The sequence below is a fragment of the Anopheles bellator genome, chromosome X, assembly GCF_943735745.2.
Source record: "Anopheles bellator chromosome X, idAnoBellAS_SP24_06.2, whole genome shotgun sequence".
Taxonomy (NCBI): Eukaryota; Metazoa; Arthropoda; class Insecta; order Diptera; family Culicidae; genus Anopheles; species Anopheles bellator.
Window position 1 is genome coordinate 10,328,872 of NC_071287.1, and position 15,706 is coordinate 10,344,577.

At 50.1% G+C, this 15,706-nt stretch overlaps 2 protein-coding genes across 3 annotated transcripts; both read right to left on the reverse strand.

Moving 5' to 3' along the window:
- Positions 1–169: 169 nt before the first annotated feature.
- On the reverse strand, positions 170–1,565 carry LOC131213788 (non-homologous end-joining factor 1-like). Of its 2 annotated transcripts, XM_058207911.1 has the most exons (5): positions 1,519–1,565; positions 1,213–1,361; positions 804–1,137; positions 442–733; positions 170–347 (listed from the first exon to the last, which is right to left on the reverse strand). In XM_058207911.1, exons 2-5 carry the CDS (start codon positions 1,357–1,359, stop codon positions 287–289), a joined length of 834 nt encoding a protein of 277 aa, XP_058063894.1. In that variant the 5' UTR covers positions 1,360–1,361; positions 1,519–1,565; the 3' UTR covers positions 170–286. The 2 variants fall into 2 exon arrangements, with proteins under 2 accessions (XP_058063894.1, XP_058063893.1); XM_058207910.1 differs by lacking the exon at positions 1,519–1,565 and having other exon boundaries at positions 1,213–1,453.
- A 9,854-nt stretch (positions 1,566–11,419) lies between these two features.
- Positions 11,420–15,420, reverse strand: LOC131213728 (irregular chiasm C-roughest protein-like). The gene is made up of 8 exons (XM_058207843.1): positions 15,241–15,420; positions 14,889–15,054; positions 14,267–14,796; positions 13,537–14,197; positions 12,944–13,083; positions 12,506–12,726; positions 12,118–12,434; positions 11,420–11,973 (listed from the first exon to the last, which is right to left on the reverse strand). The coding sequence occupies exons 1-8, from the start codon at positions 15,418–15,420 to the stop codon at positions 11,420–11,422; spliced, it is 2,769 nt and encodes a 922-aa protein (XP_058063826.1).
- Positions 15,421–15,706: the final 286 nt, after the last annotated feature.

Genomic DNA, 15,706 nt, shown 5'->3' on the forward strand with positions numbered 1-15,706 from the left:
GTCACCGATCGTTGGAGGACTTGCACGCTTTTGTCGTCCAGCATCTGACCGGTCAGCAGCACGACGAGTTGTGAACTGGCGGAGCGCCATATATTTTTCTTATTTTTCGTTTCTGTCGCCTGCTAGTGAGGGCCAATAAAAAAGACTGCGCCACTAAGCGAGTCCGGTTTCAGTAAACAAACGTCTCTAACGTTTTATTGTATCATTCCATTTTGATTTGGGATGTTAGCTTTATCACTGTTAGCCAAGTGGACCGGCCAAACGTTGTCTGGGTCCAGCGCCATCCTTAGTCACCGTCCACCGGCCACCAGAATGAAGGGTTTGGAATGTTCGCCATCGATGGATTCCTGCGGTAGCATAGAATAGCAAAACATACACATAGTTTGTGTCCGTCGACAAGTCACATAGCAGACGTTCTTTGTCTTGGTTTTGCATTAATACCTTGGCTTGGAGAATGATGGATGCCAGCGCTTGGATTTCCGTTTATTGGCACCGGTTCGTGGCGACCTGTTGTTTCCACTACTGCAGGATACTCCAGGTTGAGCGGCGGTGGTGGTGGTGGTCTCAGTTTCTGCGACGGTGTTTGCTGGGTCGACGAAGCTTACCGCCCGCATAAGATCGGTCCGTTGGCGTTGGCCTCGGGCAAGCAGCCCCACAATTTTTCCCACTGCGCCTTGGTCAGCGAACTGCTTCTCGAAAAGCTGCTCATTAAAGACCGGTGTCTGCAGGGTGGCTACGGAAATGGAAACGGAAAGAGAATGAAGCTCGATCGCGCAGGGATCCAGCTGCGCCCGTAATGTTACTTCGCTTCAGAACTGCGCCCTCTATGCGATACTGCTCAAGCTCAGCGTCCTTTTTCACTAGCATCTGCTTCAGACTATGATTTTGAGTCTCGAGCAGCAGCATTGCGCGCCAGAGTGGTATCGTCATGTACTCCGAGAACTGGCAGGCGGTGCCCACCATTAGTTCAAATCCAAACGTGACTGGCATACCACCCACGTAGTACTTGGCGGTCAACGTAACCAGTCGATCGCTTTCGTCACCATTACCCTGTTCGACCGTGTATAGTGTGGCCGGTTTAGCGAACAGAGTGCTATCGACAATAGTCTCATTGCAACTGATGATTGGATTCCGTTTCTAAAGTGATGGTAACGAAATTCGAAAAAGCTAAAATTTAGATGACTTTCGGGGGTGGCAAAGGGGTAACTTTACATGCTCACGCTCGATCAGGGCAGTAATAGGCACTTGTTCGACCCAGAGCGAATTCATGTCGAACAGGATACATCGGATAAAAGTGTCGTCAGCACGGGAAAAGTCCACTCCGTAGAAGCCATCGTTGATGGAGACAAAGTCGAGCATACCTAACGAAATATTAAGAGTTTAGTACGCACTGTAAAAATAAACCGAGCAGGTGTCCCATCTGTTTTCGTCTGATTTGCGGCATAAAGCTAATATAGAAACAGACGAAGGGCTTAGTGTGCGTATAAGCTGCAATGTTGCTGGCAAACTAATATTTACCTTTTCAATCTAACAAACCCTGAAACTAAATTACAAAGCACCACCAGTGTCGGTGTGTTGTGTGCCATCTGACAGCAGCTATGCGTGCGCAGTGTCGTTTCTGTCATCGTATTGTCACAAACGGATTTCAAATATTTTGTTTACGTTAACGGTTGCGGAACGTCGAAAACGACATCGGCAACAACCGTCCTGTGCCCTTGCCGAAGGTGATTGAGAAACGATGAGAAGCTATAGTGAGACCAAGAGTTGCTTAGATGTTTCGTTGACCGCAACATCCATGTTGCACATTCGACGGCTGATGAGTCTTTAACCGTGGGTTTCAATTTTTATCATTAGCCCATTTCCGAATAAACCTATCGTCGCCAGCAAGCCTCCCTGGCAATTAGTGCTGAATGCATGAGTGGCAGCAATGGTGATTTTGTGATTTTCATAAAAAGGTCGATGTGATTTCCATCATGGAAGGGTTTCCAACAAGCATCATGTGGCCTTTCATGATTAGCAGAAACTATGGCGGAACAAGTATTAGTTTTGAACTGAGCATTGAGAAACTAATCAACCGCATGGAAACCGAGCGCTTTAGAGCTCAGAAATTGCTAGCAGAAACTACCGAATGGCAGCGAGTGATGGTCTGATACTAGGAATTCCTCAACTCTTCGTGGACTAATGCCTTTTCAGCCGTTCAGCCATTACGACACACTGCTGTAGGCTGTGCCTATGAAAAACCTATTACGCCAGTGATACACAATGGCGCTGGCGCTTGTACAACGAATCAAGAGCCCGTCACACAGGAGTGCTCTTAGAACTGCGAAGTGGGCTCCCCATTAGTGGGCTTATTCTTTGGCGTTGGAATAAATAAAAAAGAACAAAAAAAAAATAACAGCAATGGAAAACGAACAATGTCAAACACCAGCCTGTTTTCAAAAGGGCCTCCACAACAATCGTTTCATTTTGCTTCTGCTCCCCCTTTCATATCGTCCTGTCTTCAAGAGTTATCGATAACTCAAGATGTTGCACAAAAGCATTGACGCCCCTGTGTCACACTCGTCTGTGTGTTTGAGGGAGGAACTCCAGAATCTTTCCGAGTTGAACCATGTTGCACTGCACTAGTTTTCGTTTTCTTGGCAGGGCCGAGAGCCTCCCGCGTTCTCTGGCTGAGAGGCTGGTGAAGAAAAAACAATGCCAGCAACAATGAGTTGATGTTCGCGTTCGGCCAGTCGGCAGTTAGACTATCCTGAATGCCGAGCTAGCGGAAGCTGAAACAACAACGGTGGTAGGACCCTATTGCGGAGTACTCTGGTGCCGGGCGCGATATCAGTAGCGCAGCGTTGATGAATGGTTTGGAAATGGGGTTTTGTCGAAGCAAGGAAGATGTGACATTCATTCGTGCACCTGTTATCGGTGGTCAGTATATTGGCTGAATTCGCTAAACCGAGTAATCGTGCTCGATTAAACTCCACCAACGCTGACTACCCTAGGGAGAGTGTCAAACAGTTGACATCAATCTAGCGATTGAAGCAAACCTTCAGGAACGTAGGTATAGGAGCGAAGAACTATGGGTCGAGCGACCGGCAATAATACCACATCAATTAGCAGGGGCCGAAAATTCTGGTAACTGAGGCGATGATGCATCTGAAGCGCCGGCTTGGGCGACATTATAGAGACGGAGTCCTAATAATCGTTCATCGTGTTCATGGAGTGCCCGTGCCCGTATCCCTTTTCCTAGAATTCTCCTCTCGAACACGGTTGAGAGGGTTTCGCCGTCGCCGACATTGTTGGGCAATTTGTCTGGGACTTATATCTGCTCCTCTGTGTTGGCATAAATTAACTTGACGAGAAGATACTTACACCCCACTACCCCGGTCGAGAAACTGCGGTTGACCCCGCGATTCAGAAACATGCGACTTCATTCCACGTCCAAGTGAAACGTGTCAAAGAGTAGACTCCCGCTGAAGTGATCTCGCACGTGTCTGAGCATTAGAAAGGACAGGTCGACACAGGCTTCACATGCCGGGTGCTCCCGGGTCCGGAGCCCAAGTTACATCCAAGCACGTCTGAGTACCGTACCGTGCTCTAGAAGAGGCACATCCTCTGCTGCGTGGTGAACCGTCTCATCGAAAGAACGCGTAGCCATATTTTACAATAAGTTTCTCACCGCGTGGATTTACTAGGTACGAAGAGTGCAGCGTGCAATCATCGAATCGTCGAACTGTCGAATAAGACTTCCTTTGTTCCTCACAAAACGTCGATCTTCAGTCAACAATCTGAAGAGGTTTTTTTTTTCTTTGTTGCCTACAAGTAGAAGCCGCCAAAAAAGGAACCATACGCCACAGGTAATTAAGCATTTTTTGTTTGTTTAACTATGGACCAACGTAAAACACCCCATTGACACTTCTTCTTCTTCTTCTACAGGAATAACCGCTGAGCGGTTTTATCTTGCACCAGAGACAATGTTAGTCTATGATGCTTTCTATAACGGTTTGTTTTTACGGGCGGGGTTGTTGGCCCAGCGCCAACCCCCCTCTGTCACGCCGGTATCGGGAATCGAAACCATGGCCGGTTGAGTGACAACCGATCCCGGGATGCGACCCAGGCCAGCTGCGCTGACAGCGAAGAGCGTTACCGACTGCTCTATCAGCAGGGTTTAAAGCGGGGGGCATTGTTCACAGCTCGGGAATAATGTTTAATGAATAATTGTAAAGTTTTCATCAAAACCTCGTTACTCCATTCACCATTAAGCCCCAAATCTGTCCAAAGCCCAATAAAAGGACCTATTACTTACCGTTCGCGCAGACGTATTCTCACTTGTTTCTTTCTGCGTGATCAGCTGTCATTGCGAACAGACATTTGAGAAAAGAGTCCCTGCCGTTGGCTTTGCACAATAAACGGCCGCTTTGGCTTGTTGTTGCCGTGTTGTTACCGAATCCACTGTCCCATAACAATGCGATAATACAAAGTATTAGCCGAGTTGAACGTTTCATGTAAACACGTGCACTTTCACTACTTTTTACTTCACTTGACTGTAATGTTACTTACCGTAATAAACAGATGCTTTAAATTAACTATTCAACACGATTTTCGCGCACAACAATTTTTGCTTACACTACGAACGTAGGAACCAAAACAACTGAAGTGACTGACAGATCAAACACGAACTATTTCATTTCGGACAGGGGGTATGAGAGAAAGAAAATGGGAGAGAAAGAAAGGAATACGAAGAAAGAGAGGGAGGGCAGGGGGTACACTGGAGACAAGGGGCCGTTGTGAGAGAATTAATTTTGGACGATCACTCTTGCTTGCGGTGCATCTCCCGTCCAGCGGATATGGGCTGCCCACGAGGGACTGGTGGTGGCGGAAATTGGGGGTATCCCGTTCCCGTTCCCGTTCCCGGGGAAATTGGGTTCCCGTTCTTCAGCGCCTACGCGCCACCAAGGTTGACGATGGCTGAGTTCCGCACCCTATTGGCGGTAATACTGACGGTGTTGCGGGGCCACAGCCGTATTGTGGTGGGCGACGACTTCAACGCGCATATGGAAGACTGGGACAGCGCAAAGTCTGTCGCGCGGTCGTGAATTCCTCGGTTTAGACCTGCTTCCTCGGTAGGACCTCGGTTTAGTCCTGCTTAATCAACGTGACCAGGATGGGCGATTTGCGTGGTGCAGCGGCCGTATCGTGTGTAGACGTCACGTTCGTCTCCACCAGCGTAGCGGCTGGTCAGGATTGGCAGGTCCTGAAGGAGGACTGCGAGTCGGAGCATGCGGCGGTGTGCTACAGCGTGGGAGTACCTACACCACAACCGTCGACGAGCGAAGCGATGACTGCTTCTGGACACGGGATGCGAAGATGGAAAATCCGGTGCTTCGACCGGGATGCGTTCCTAGGAGCGCTGTACTGGAACCACTTCGCTGACGTTGATGCGAATGCTGAGGCCGTCACCAGAGTCATCACTAGATGCTGGGATGAGACGCTCCCCAAATGCAGCTTGCGCCCGGCCCCACGGCGTAAGTCCGTACGAGCCACCAGGATCGCCGACCTCAATCGCGAATCAGAGGTTTGTATCGGCAGGAGCGAAAGCGCAGCAGGAGGCAGTGCGAAGCCGAGCTCGTACGACAGGTTGAGGGCAACCCGTTCGGAAGGCCGTACCAGATTGTAATGCAAGCCGTGCACGGTCCTTGGGCCCCGCCGGAAATGGATCCAGAGGTACTGGGCAGCTATGTGGACGAGCTGTTCCCACTGCACCCACCAGTGAAGTGGCCGGACCCACCTCCGGAAGATCATGATGGTGACGCAGTACGACCGATACCGCGCTCGGAAATACTCGTCATCGCTACCCAACTGGCCCCCAAGAAGGCGCCTGGGGCGAATGGGATACCGAACGCAGCCATCGCCGTGGCGATGAAGGTATACCCGGAGGCGTTCCGCCGGCTGTATTAAAGGTACCTGGATGAGAGGCGCTTCCCGGAGCAGTGGAAGATCCAGCGGTTAGTCCTGCTGCCGAAGCCAGGCAAGCCCCCGGCGAGGCCTCGTCCAACAGGCCATTATGCATGCTGAACACTCTTGGCAAAGTGTTCGAGCGTTTGTTGTTGAACAGGCTCAACGAACACCTGGAAGATGACCCAGAGGGAGAGGGAGGGCAAGTCACAGCAGCATGCAGCACAATCGGTGCCACATGATGATGGAACGCCTTTAACTCAGTGAGCTGGACGGCGATCGGGAGGGCACTGCTTGCTAAGCGTACCCCAGGGCCTCCGGGCGATCCTGGGGAATTAACTTAGCGACCGTACGCTACTCTACCAAACAAGCGCGGGGCTAAGAAGTTGGGCCGTAACAGCTGTGTTGGCACAGGGGTCGATCCTTGGACCGACACTGTGGAATGCTATGTACGACGGGGTATTCTCTTTGGATCTTAAGCCGGGAGTCCGCATCGTAGGATACCCGGCCACTATCCCACGGCGCGCAGCCGCGAGAGTGGAGATAGTCGGCACTCTGGTAGATGGGTGGGACATATTTTATTCTCCTTATTAAAAATAAAACAACTGGTTTTGTTTCAGTGTGCTGTATGTTGCATCCATGCATTCACGTATTTATTTTTGTTTTGTTAAAAAAATTTTCCCATTGTATGCTGTATCATAGTTGCGAATTAGACAAAATAAAAACAATTCACCATGTCCGAGTTAATTTTTGTCTGTGTTGTTTAACTTCCTTACACTGTTCGCCTGTTTCGGTGTGTCTGTGAAGCCTGCGATAAACGCATAAAAACTGACCTTTGCCCTTTCTTTTCGTTTTTCTTGCTCGTATCTTTTGGTTTATGTTTAAAATTGAAAAAATTCTTCTCTATCTAGATGTATCACTACCGGTAGTAAGTTTTATATTTTCGTTTGCCTGAAAAGTTTGCTTGCTTGTTTGTTTGTTTTATTTTGTGTGTTTTGGTTGCTTCTGGTTTTAGCAAATTTGTTCGATATAAGCAAGCTTATACAATTTCTTCATTACCTAAAGATTCGCTTAAAGGTAAATTTATATTCCTTTGTTTTTAGTGCTACTTGCAGACAGTTTTGTTTCGTTTCTTATCTGCTTCATTTTCTTCCTTGTGTGTGTATTTTTTTTTTAATTTTTCGTCGTTTTTACTATTCATTTCCGATTTTAGAAGCGATGGCGCGGCACGATTACAGCACATCGCGTGGGGCAGAGCAATAAAATAATCGGTTTCTGTTTGCCTGTTGCGATTTTGCTAGGGTTTTGCATGAAACAGTTGTGTGAGTGGTGGCAGATTGGCTCACACGCGCGGCTGATTTATACTACGGAATTCCATTAACTTTGTGCGTATGAATGCGTTTTTACATGTACTGTTTCTATCTTTTTATTTATTTTAATTCCTGATGCAACCATTTTACGGATACGAAAAAAAAAATCCCTCGAAGCACTTGAGGTTCTGATGATGGTTCTGATGATGTAAATGGAAAAAAAACTGTTGTGCTGTGTACGAACCCTATACGAGGGGTGTTCAAAAAGTAATGATAATTTTTCATTTACACGGGCTACGTATGTACGATTTAGTCGTTCGATTTTTATGGCGTTAGGTTGCTGCACATGTCAGTGACTTATGGTGAAAAGTTCGGCCATTTCGAGTAATCGGTCAATTTTTGACAGCTACTTTGCTGGGACAAGATTTGGCTCATCGAATTTGGCGAAAATTGGACATACGTAAGTGCAAAATTATTATTATTTTTTGAACGCCCCTCGTATACCGGTCCGTGGGAGAAATATGGGGTGGCTGTTTGGTTATTTTTAGTTTGCGATCTAGGAATGGGTGGAAAATTAGGTGTCGGTTTTCATATATTTCGGTTGTACTTTGGTTTCATCTATATGTGTTATCGATACCTCTTGTGGTCTGTATACTTTGGTAGGCTTTCGGGAAGGGGTTTCTCGGAGTATGATCCTAGTATGACTCTATTCAGGTCGTGATTCGCTTTTACTTTATTCGCTGTTTGCTTATCAGCTAAAGGCCAGCGCAGCCTAGCGGAGATATGTACGTACGTTAATATTCAGGAATGTTGGAAATTTTCTTCTTTTTTCTATTTTTTTCGGCTAGCTGCGTTGAAAATCCTCTTCCATTTTAAGCGTCTTGCAATGTCGTTTTCTCGTACTTTTTCCTGTTTACTTAATATTCTAATCTTTGCATGGAGGGACTAAGCGAGGCATACGATAGCCGATAAGGGTTGCATAAAAGAAACAAATGAAATAGAAAAAATCTGTTTGATTGGTTTAGGTAGGATAAGAAGGGTGAAGGGGTGTTGTGTAAGGGGGAGTGTATGTTATGGAATGGGGATCGCTGCGGAATGTTGGGTCGGTCATGACGTTGTAACAGATTTTGTACCAATGTGAACGCTGCTATGGGAAATGGTTTTTGAAATTCGAGTACATACCGTAATTGGAGGTGCACATCCCAGCATTACCCCACCATTCTTGTAGGAGCTGGCGTGTTCGGCCGGTCAATAAGTGGTTGGATTGAGTTTGTACAACTATCTAGCGTGACAAGATATGCAAGGATTCCCCGAATGTATTCAGTGTAAGAAAGAACAAAGTCTTCGATCTGGGCCAATTAGGGCGTGATTTAGGTTTATTCGTTTCCACCAGGTCACTCGGCTTCATATGCTTTTATTATAGGCAGCATTTCGTAAACAGCATAGGGACTGAACATAAATTATACCTTTGGCAACCCGTTGCTGCGTTTCGTACTTATGATTTGAGCATGAGATTTCCACGATGATTCAACTTTTAAACGAATTTGAGTAGGCCAATTAAATGCTCTAGCTAATCTTAACCACTTATTGACCGACGTTGGGTTGGATATAAAAATGAAAACTCCTCCTTAGGGATAAAAAGAGATGGTTCTATTATTCTCGTTCTTGTGCTGTGCACTGCAATTTGGCGGTGCGGGCTGCGTCAAACGGGAAAAATGATGCAAAAAACAAATGTTATATTAGCTTGGGGAAAAAGAAATCCATTATTTTCTTGGTAGGTGATTTTAGTGGTCGATATCTCGTGAAGCTTCATGTTTAGGCTCGTTTTAAAGCTGATACCTTACACTTAAAAAAATGCTTTCACTGTTTATTGTTTGTTCCATTCGTTGAGTTACAGGGTGTTAATAATGGAGGACAACTAAAAGAAAATTCGGTTCATTTTACAAATTTTCTTTGAAAAAGGCAAAAATTCAAACTAGGCCACTGAAATTTTGCATGGTGTTTATGGTGCCGATACTCTAACAACTGGCTACGTGAAATTTTGGTTGGTAGACCCGTTTCAATTATTTTTGATTTTAGAGATGCACCTCGCACAGACACATTCGTCATCGAAAATGTCGATAAAATCCCAGAAATAATCAAAGCTGGTCGGCATGTTAGTAATGAGAGCATCGGCAAGAAGCTAAAGATCAATCATCGAACAACTTAAAGCCATTTGCGCAAAGCGGGATTCACAAGGCAGTTTATAGTTTGGGCGTCACCCTATTTACACCAAAAAACATTTTGCCTCGAATTTCCATCTGCGCAATTTTGGCCAAACGAAATGAAATCGAAACATGTCTTAAATGGATGGGTATTGGGGATGATGAATGGGATACATACGACAAAACTGTGTGAAAATGATCGTGGTCTAAGCATGCTGAAGCAGCTCAAACGGTGGTCAAACAACGACTAACGGCCAGGAAGCTTCTACTGGGTATATAGTGGGACATGAAAGGAATCGTTTATTACAAGTTGCTTCCGTGTACTAAAAACACTGCCAAACACTAAATTCAGATGTCTATTGTCAATTACTGCACCATTCGATGCTAGCAATTGACGAGAAACGACCAGAATCGGACAACAGAAGAGGTGTTGAGCTCCACCAGGGCAACGAAATCTGTCGCATGTCTTTAGTGACTCACCAGAGGAGCTTGGTTGGGAAGTTTTAATGCATCCACCGTATAGGCCGAACCTTGCACCAAGCGGATGACACCACTTTCACGCATTACAAAATTTCCTGAATGATGAAAAACTGCGATCAAAAAAGGATTGCGAAAATAGATTGCTCGAGTTTTTCGTCAATAACGACTAAACCTACCATAAAAGAGGCATTATGAAGAAATTTTTAAAAAGGCAACAAATTTTCCAACAAAACAGTAAATATTTGGCGTAAATCGGACCATCAGAAGTATCTTAAATAAAGTTTTGAATGTCATCCAAAAATAATCGATTACTTTTCCCCAACCTGATAAATAACAACATGCGACGTCGGGCACAGGAATTGAACGGCAGTTCCACCGGGAAGCCGTGGGCAAGCAGACGTACGGATATTATGTGAAATAGTTTTGAAATTTTTGTCCTTCCTTTGCATCCTTATTATTATTTAAATACTGCAGTTTTACGTTTCGCGTCCTCATGGCCTGTGCCATGGCAAAAGCTCGACGTAACCTGTTAAAGCCAGCTATAAACTTTTCTTTATGGCAAACGCGCCAATAATTTGACCGAGAACGGGACAACAATAAAATTTCATACATGCTTAAAGCCATCACGAATGCTCTGAGGGGCTCTGCGATGCGACAACTGTAAATCATAAAAGCATAACATGCGGACGTAAACAGATGGCTTACCTCTAGCTAGAGCGGGGCCAACAGCGATAACGATGAAGATCGATCGTAACATGCTTTCGTCTTTCTCTGTCTCTCTTTCATAAAATACGCTTTAGAATAATTTTCTATTCGATAAGGTTATCATTATGTTAGATATGTGTAGTTAAGAGTGTTAGTCTCTTACGAAGAGTTGATGACGGGAATGGGACAGGAGAGCGTGGTGGAGGTTTGGTGGGGAGGAGGGGAGGGGGGGGGGGATCAGGATAGAGCAGAGAGCGAGGAGTTGTTAGAGGGAATGGGAATGGTGCACGACATCAGGAAACGCAGGAATCAGGGCATCAGGCCTGCGGCCGACGATCCGACGAAGAAAATCATCGCTCGGGAAGCATACCGAGATGCAGCATCGACCGTTTAACCTTTTCGCCAGCATGCCATCGCACGGCCTGTGATGTGTTAGCGTCACGACGAAGCGTTGCGTTCCTTGGTCGCATTCCGCCTGACCACGCGCCTTTAGTCCGCAACATTGAACGGGGCAGAAGAGGTTGTGAAAGTTTCCTCGTTGAGGTGTCGTTGATGTAAGTAAAGCTCAATTCTTATATGTGGTTGTTTTGTTAATGGCTACATACTGCGCTATCCTACTTGTGGTTGACGATTTCGTTAACCGTCGAATTGACAAACTTCATTCTCGCTTGCTCGCACTCTCGATCTCCTGATCTCTCTTTCTCTCTCTATCTTTGTGCCGTTCTCCAGGGGTTTTCTTCCCAGAAGTCTTGAGCCTGTGGGGAGGGCCGTCATTTACACGTGCGTCGCCAGTACGCCATGCTTCACGGCGCTACCACTAGAGGGCAGTATGAACTGGCCCGACTGTGTGTTGGGAGCGGTACCGGCGGCGGCAGTTGTTGCCGGTGCCGGTGGCGATTGTACCGCACCGCCTCCAGCTCCAACTCCTGACACGGCCGCTGGTGCTGACTGGGAGGCCTGTGAACTGGCCAGCGACACGGAACCGGACTGGGTCGAGCCGGGACTGCTAGAGCTGGTGGCGGTGGCAGCGGTGGTGGTGGTGTTTGTTAGTAGGACCGCCTGGGAGTTGGTGGTGGTGGTGGTCCCGGTGTTGCTGCCCGGTCCTCGGATCGGTTCTCGACCGGCACAGCCAACCGGCAACCCCTGAAGGCCCAGCAAGCAACTCTGCTGGCGGATGGCGCTGTATGGTGGTGGGGCCGGAGTTGCGGCCGGGTTGGCTGTGGCGGGTGGTGGCAGTATTATGCCGCTCGTACCACCCCGCTCGTGCGGACTGAAATCACTGAGAAACCGTGTGTCCAATCCGATGTGGCAGCCGGCGATCGGGTTGTCTGTTATGCGACGAGAAACGGTCACCAAACGGTTTTAGCACAAAAATTAGTACAGTTTAAACGAGTCGTCGTTTAGTACATTCGGGTTCTATTCGAGCAGATATAGTATTTCTTGTTGGCTGGTTGGCTAACAATGACACTCACTCATTAGTGCATTCGGAAGAGACGCCATACTGCTCTGGATGTTAGGCAGCGTCGCCACGTCCAGTCGGGCGTCGGTGTTGGCGATTCGTTTGCGCTGCAGTGTTGCCATCATGGTGGGACCAAGCTGACCGTTCGCCTTACCGCTGGACGCTGCCCCGCTGCCTGCTGCCTTCAGGTGCTGGAGCAGATGCGAGGCCGGTGGGCTATAGTCGTGCGAGTAGTTCACGTACGGCACGTACCCGTTGCTGTTGTTGTCCTGATTGCCGCCCTTCTTGCACTGGAGGATGCTGAGCGAGTCCGAGTAGTCGCCAGAGTACCTGCTGCAACTGAGAGCGGGGCTGCGTGAACTCGCTAGTGGTCGGGGGCTGGTGCCAATTCCGCTACGTACCTGTACTCGGCAGCGGCTGAGGTACTGTCACCGCAGTGGGCCTTGAGCGTCGTAAGCGACGAGCTGAGGGCTGCGGTAGCCGAGCCCGTATCCGGTGACCGGATATTCAGCGTCAGGCTGGTACCGATGATCGGCTCCCGTTGCACCTCCGGCAACTCACCCCTGGTGGTCGTATCCGTCACGCTGCAGTGCTCGCTGCCGTCCTTGCCCTGCACGTCGTGCTGCCGGAAACGAAAACGGGCATACGATCATTGTCACGCACGGGCTGGCAGTACGCAACAAAATAATAAAAAAAAATCTCGGCTGGCAGCTGACGGAAAGTTCACGGCCAGTCACTCCTACGGCCAGGTGACTCTTTCCGACAACCCCGTCGGTGTGCCGTGTCGCTGACTACTGGAGAGATGGCGGGCTAGAGACAGAACGGGAGGTGATACGAACCTTCGGTATGACGTCGGCGGGTGGAAGGTGCTTCTTTTTGATTCGGCGACTACATAAGCATATGCCAATTGCAATGACCAGGATTAGAAAGGTGATCACGCCAAGCAAGACCAGCGCGATAACCGGTAAGAGATTTTTGTCTGCGTTTTGGTTTGGCAAATCGATGAAAAAAAGGAAAGGAACAAACAAGAAGATGGCGTCAATTAGTGCGATGGCGTCAGTCAGTAGGGGTTATGGCCGGCCTCCGGTTTCGGTCTTCGGCGGACTAAGCGGGCCACTGGCACAGGCTCTGTGTGGACCACTGACCACTTGGCCGGGCTCGGCGTCGTGAATCATCTCAACATCAAACACGCACACACACATACGCATACACATCCGGCGGAAGACGTCCCTGTCTCAGGCTAAGCGACCACTATTGAGGCTTCCTTTACGGGCGATAGGTAGTGCTTCCGCCTAGTTGATGACGAGGGGGGCGGACGCTCTAAGCGATTTCCTATTGTGACATCATCTAAAATTGACTTTCACACACACACACACACACACACACACAGAGACACGCATATGTGAACGCACGCAGATTGCGTAGAACGTACCCTTGGAGAGGAAGTCGATTTCGGCGATGTCGATGCCGTAGTCGTTGACGATGGTGCAGTTGTAGGTACCGAAGTGCTCCCGGCGGCACCGGCCGATGCTGAGCACCGAGCGGACCCCGTCGGCCAGCGGGTGCTCCACCACGGCGTAGTCTTCCGGCTCACCGGTGGGGAAGCCACTGATCTCGTGCCCGTTGAACGACCAGAGGACGTGCCGCGGCGGTGGGATGGCGAACGCGGTGCACACGAGCTGCGCCCGCTCCCCGACGGTGCAGTGCTGCTGGCGGGGTGAGCTGATGAGCGGCGGGCCGCGAAGGAAGACGGTTGCCTCGGCCTCGACCACCGCGAAGCCCGGGACGCTCGCCTTGCAGAGGTAGCGCCCGGACGTGGCGGACGTCACCGCCAGGGTCACGTTGGGCCAGCTGGCCACGATCTGCTCGGTGGGCTCGTACACCCACACCACGTCCGGCGCCGGGTTACCGTCGACGTCACACTGGAGCGTCACGGGCGTGTCGAGGTCCGCCTCGACCGACCGAGGCAGTTCGCGGAACCGGGGCCCGTAGCTGATGTCGAGCGTCGAGCTCTCCTCGCTCTTGCCGACGGCGTTGCGCACCTCGCACCGCACGACCGTCCCGTGGTAGCGCCGTGACACGTTGGCAATGATCTGTGGGACGGCGAAGGCAGACAGATGGGGTCTGAGTTGTCGATAGACGTAAGAGACTGGGGGGCTTACCAGGTCAGACGCGTTGCCGTTTTCCGCCAGCTCGTCGTCAACGAACCAGCGGAAGCTGAGGTCGGGCGGATTGGCATCCGCTTGGCACGAGAGGCGCACCTCGGTACCTTCGGTGAGCCGGCCCCCGTTCAGGGCACCGCCGATCACGGCGATGCGCACCTTCGGCGCGTACTTCACCTCGAGCTGCAGCCGCACGGAGCGGTACGTCCGGTCGGCCGTGTTTTGCGCCTGGCAGGTGAACGTCGTATTGTGGTGCTCCTTCTTCGGTGTCAGCTTCAGGATCGACTTGGCGGTGAAGCGCCGCGCATCTCGCAGCGGCTCCCGAACGTACTCGATCCCCCCCACCAGCACGTTGCCGTGCCCATCGATCCAGGTAATCTCGGCAGCTGGTTTTCCACCCGCCGACACGCACTCCAGCTCGATTTCCCGACCCTCGGTGGTCATCAGGAAGCCGCCCTGCACTATCTTCGGCGCCTCCGGCGGCACCAGCACCGACAGTTTGGCAAATCTCGACCGAATCCCCGGTGTACCTGTGGGCAGCCCGGAAACACACACCGCGGAACACCGTCAGTGACCGCGCAGTGAACTCCCTAACCCCACCCCGCCCCATACCCATACTTACCACCTTTGCCGGGCCCTACTTGACACTGGTATTTGGCATCGTCGTCGAGCATGACGGGCGAGATTTCGAGCGAGAAATCGCCCTCTTCGTCGCTCCCGACCATCGTGTACCGCTCGAAGCCACTGAGGTTACGCTGCGTGCCGAGCCCGAAGTCGTCCTTCGTCCACTAACGGGTGAAAGACGGACCGAGAGAGAGAGAGAGAGAGAGAGCGCAAGTCGGCTCGAATTTCAGTGGGTTGGAGAACCGTACCGGACCGGACACTGAAAGCTGGTGATGAAGTCCCGGCCGTACTCCAGAGTCTATGATGCATTACGCATTGAAGACGCTGGGTGTGTGTGTGTGGCCCCTTACCTGCAGCTGGCCGGACTTGTTGACCACTCGGCAGGGCAACGTCACCCGGGAGCCGACTATGGCCGTCTGATCCTGCGGCTCCATCGCGAACCGTTGCTCGACGTTCGCTGTCAATTTGGCCGCGCCGGCGGTGGCCCGCAGCAGTAGAAACAGGTAGAACAGTAGCACAGGATGTGTCATGGCCGTGGCGTGACCGGGGGGATGGGAGAGGTGGACGATGAGCTTCCACGTGCGTTCCGCTTACAAACGCCACTCGTTACTGCGCAGGAAAATCTTCCGGGCCATCCCGGGAGCACATGTCGGCGACTCGGGCTAATTCATACGGACACGTGATGGACGCGAGGCGGGGCCACGGTTGACCACCGATTAGAGGTTGCAGACGAAGCGACGGGCGTAATGCCGCTGAAAGTTCCGTCTTCTCGGGAAGCGGGTGGCGTGTGTCTGAAAATACGAAAAGATCTCTTTA

Bases quoted from the DNA above. Each gene is read 5' to 3' on its own strand.
- LOC131213728 (XM_058207843.1), bottom strand. From the start codon at position 15,420: ATGACACATCCTGTGCTACTGTTCTACCTGTTTCTACTGCTGCGGGCC. The intron at 14,198-14,266 runs GTAAGCCCCCCA...GCCGTCCCACAG, and splicing joins ACGGCAACGCGTCTGACCTG to ATCATTGCCAACGTGTCACG. The intron at 12,435-12,505 runs GTACGTAGCGGA...CAGTTGCAGCAG, and splicing joins TCAGCCGCTGCCGAGTACAG to GTACTCTGGCGACTACTCGG.
- LOC131213788 (XM_058207911.1), bottom strand. From the start codon at position 1,359: ATGCTCGACTTTGTCTCCATCAACGATGGCTTCTACGGAGTGGACTTT. The intron at 1,138-1,212 runs GTAAAGTTACCC...CCATCACTTTAG, and splicing joins CCCTGATCGAGCGTGAGCAT to AAACGGAATCCAATCATCAG. The intron at 734-803 runs GTAACATTACGG...CCATTTCCGTAG, and splicing joins GGGCGCAGTTCTGAAGCGAA to CCACCCTGCAGACACCGGTC.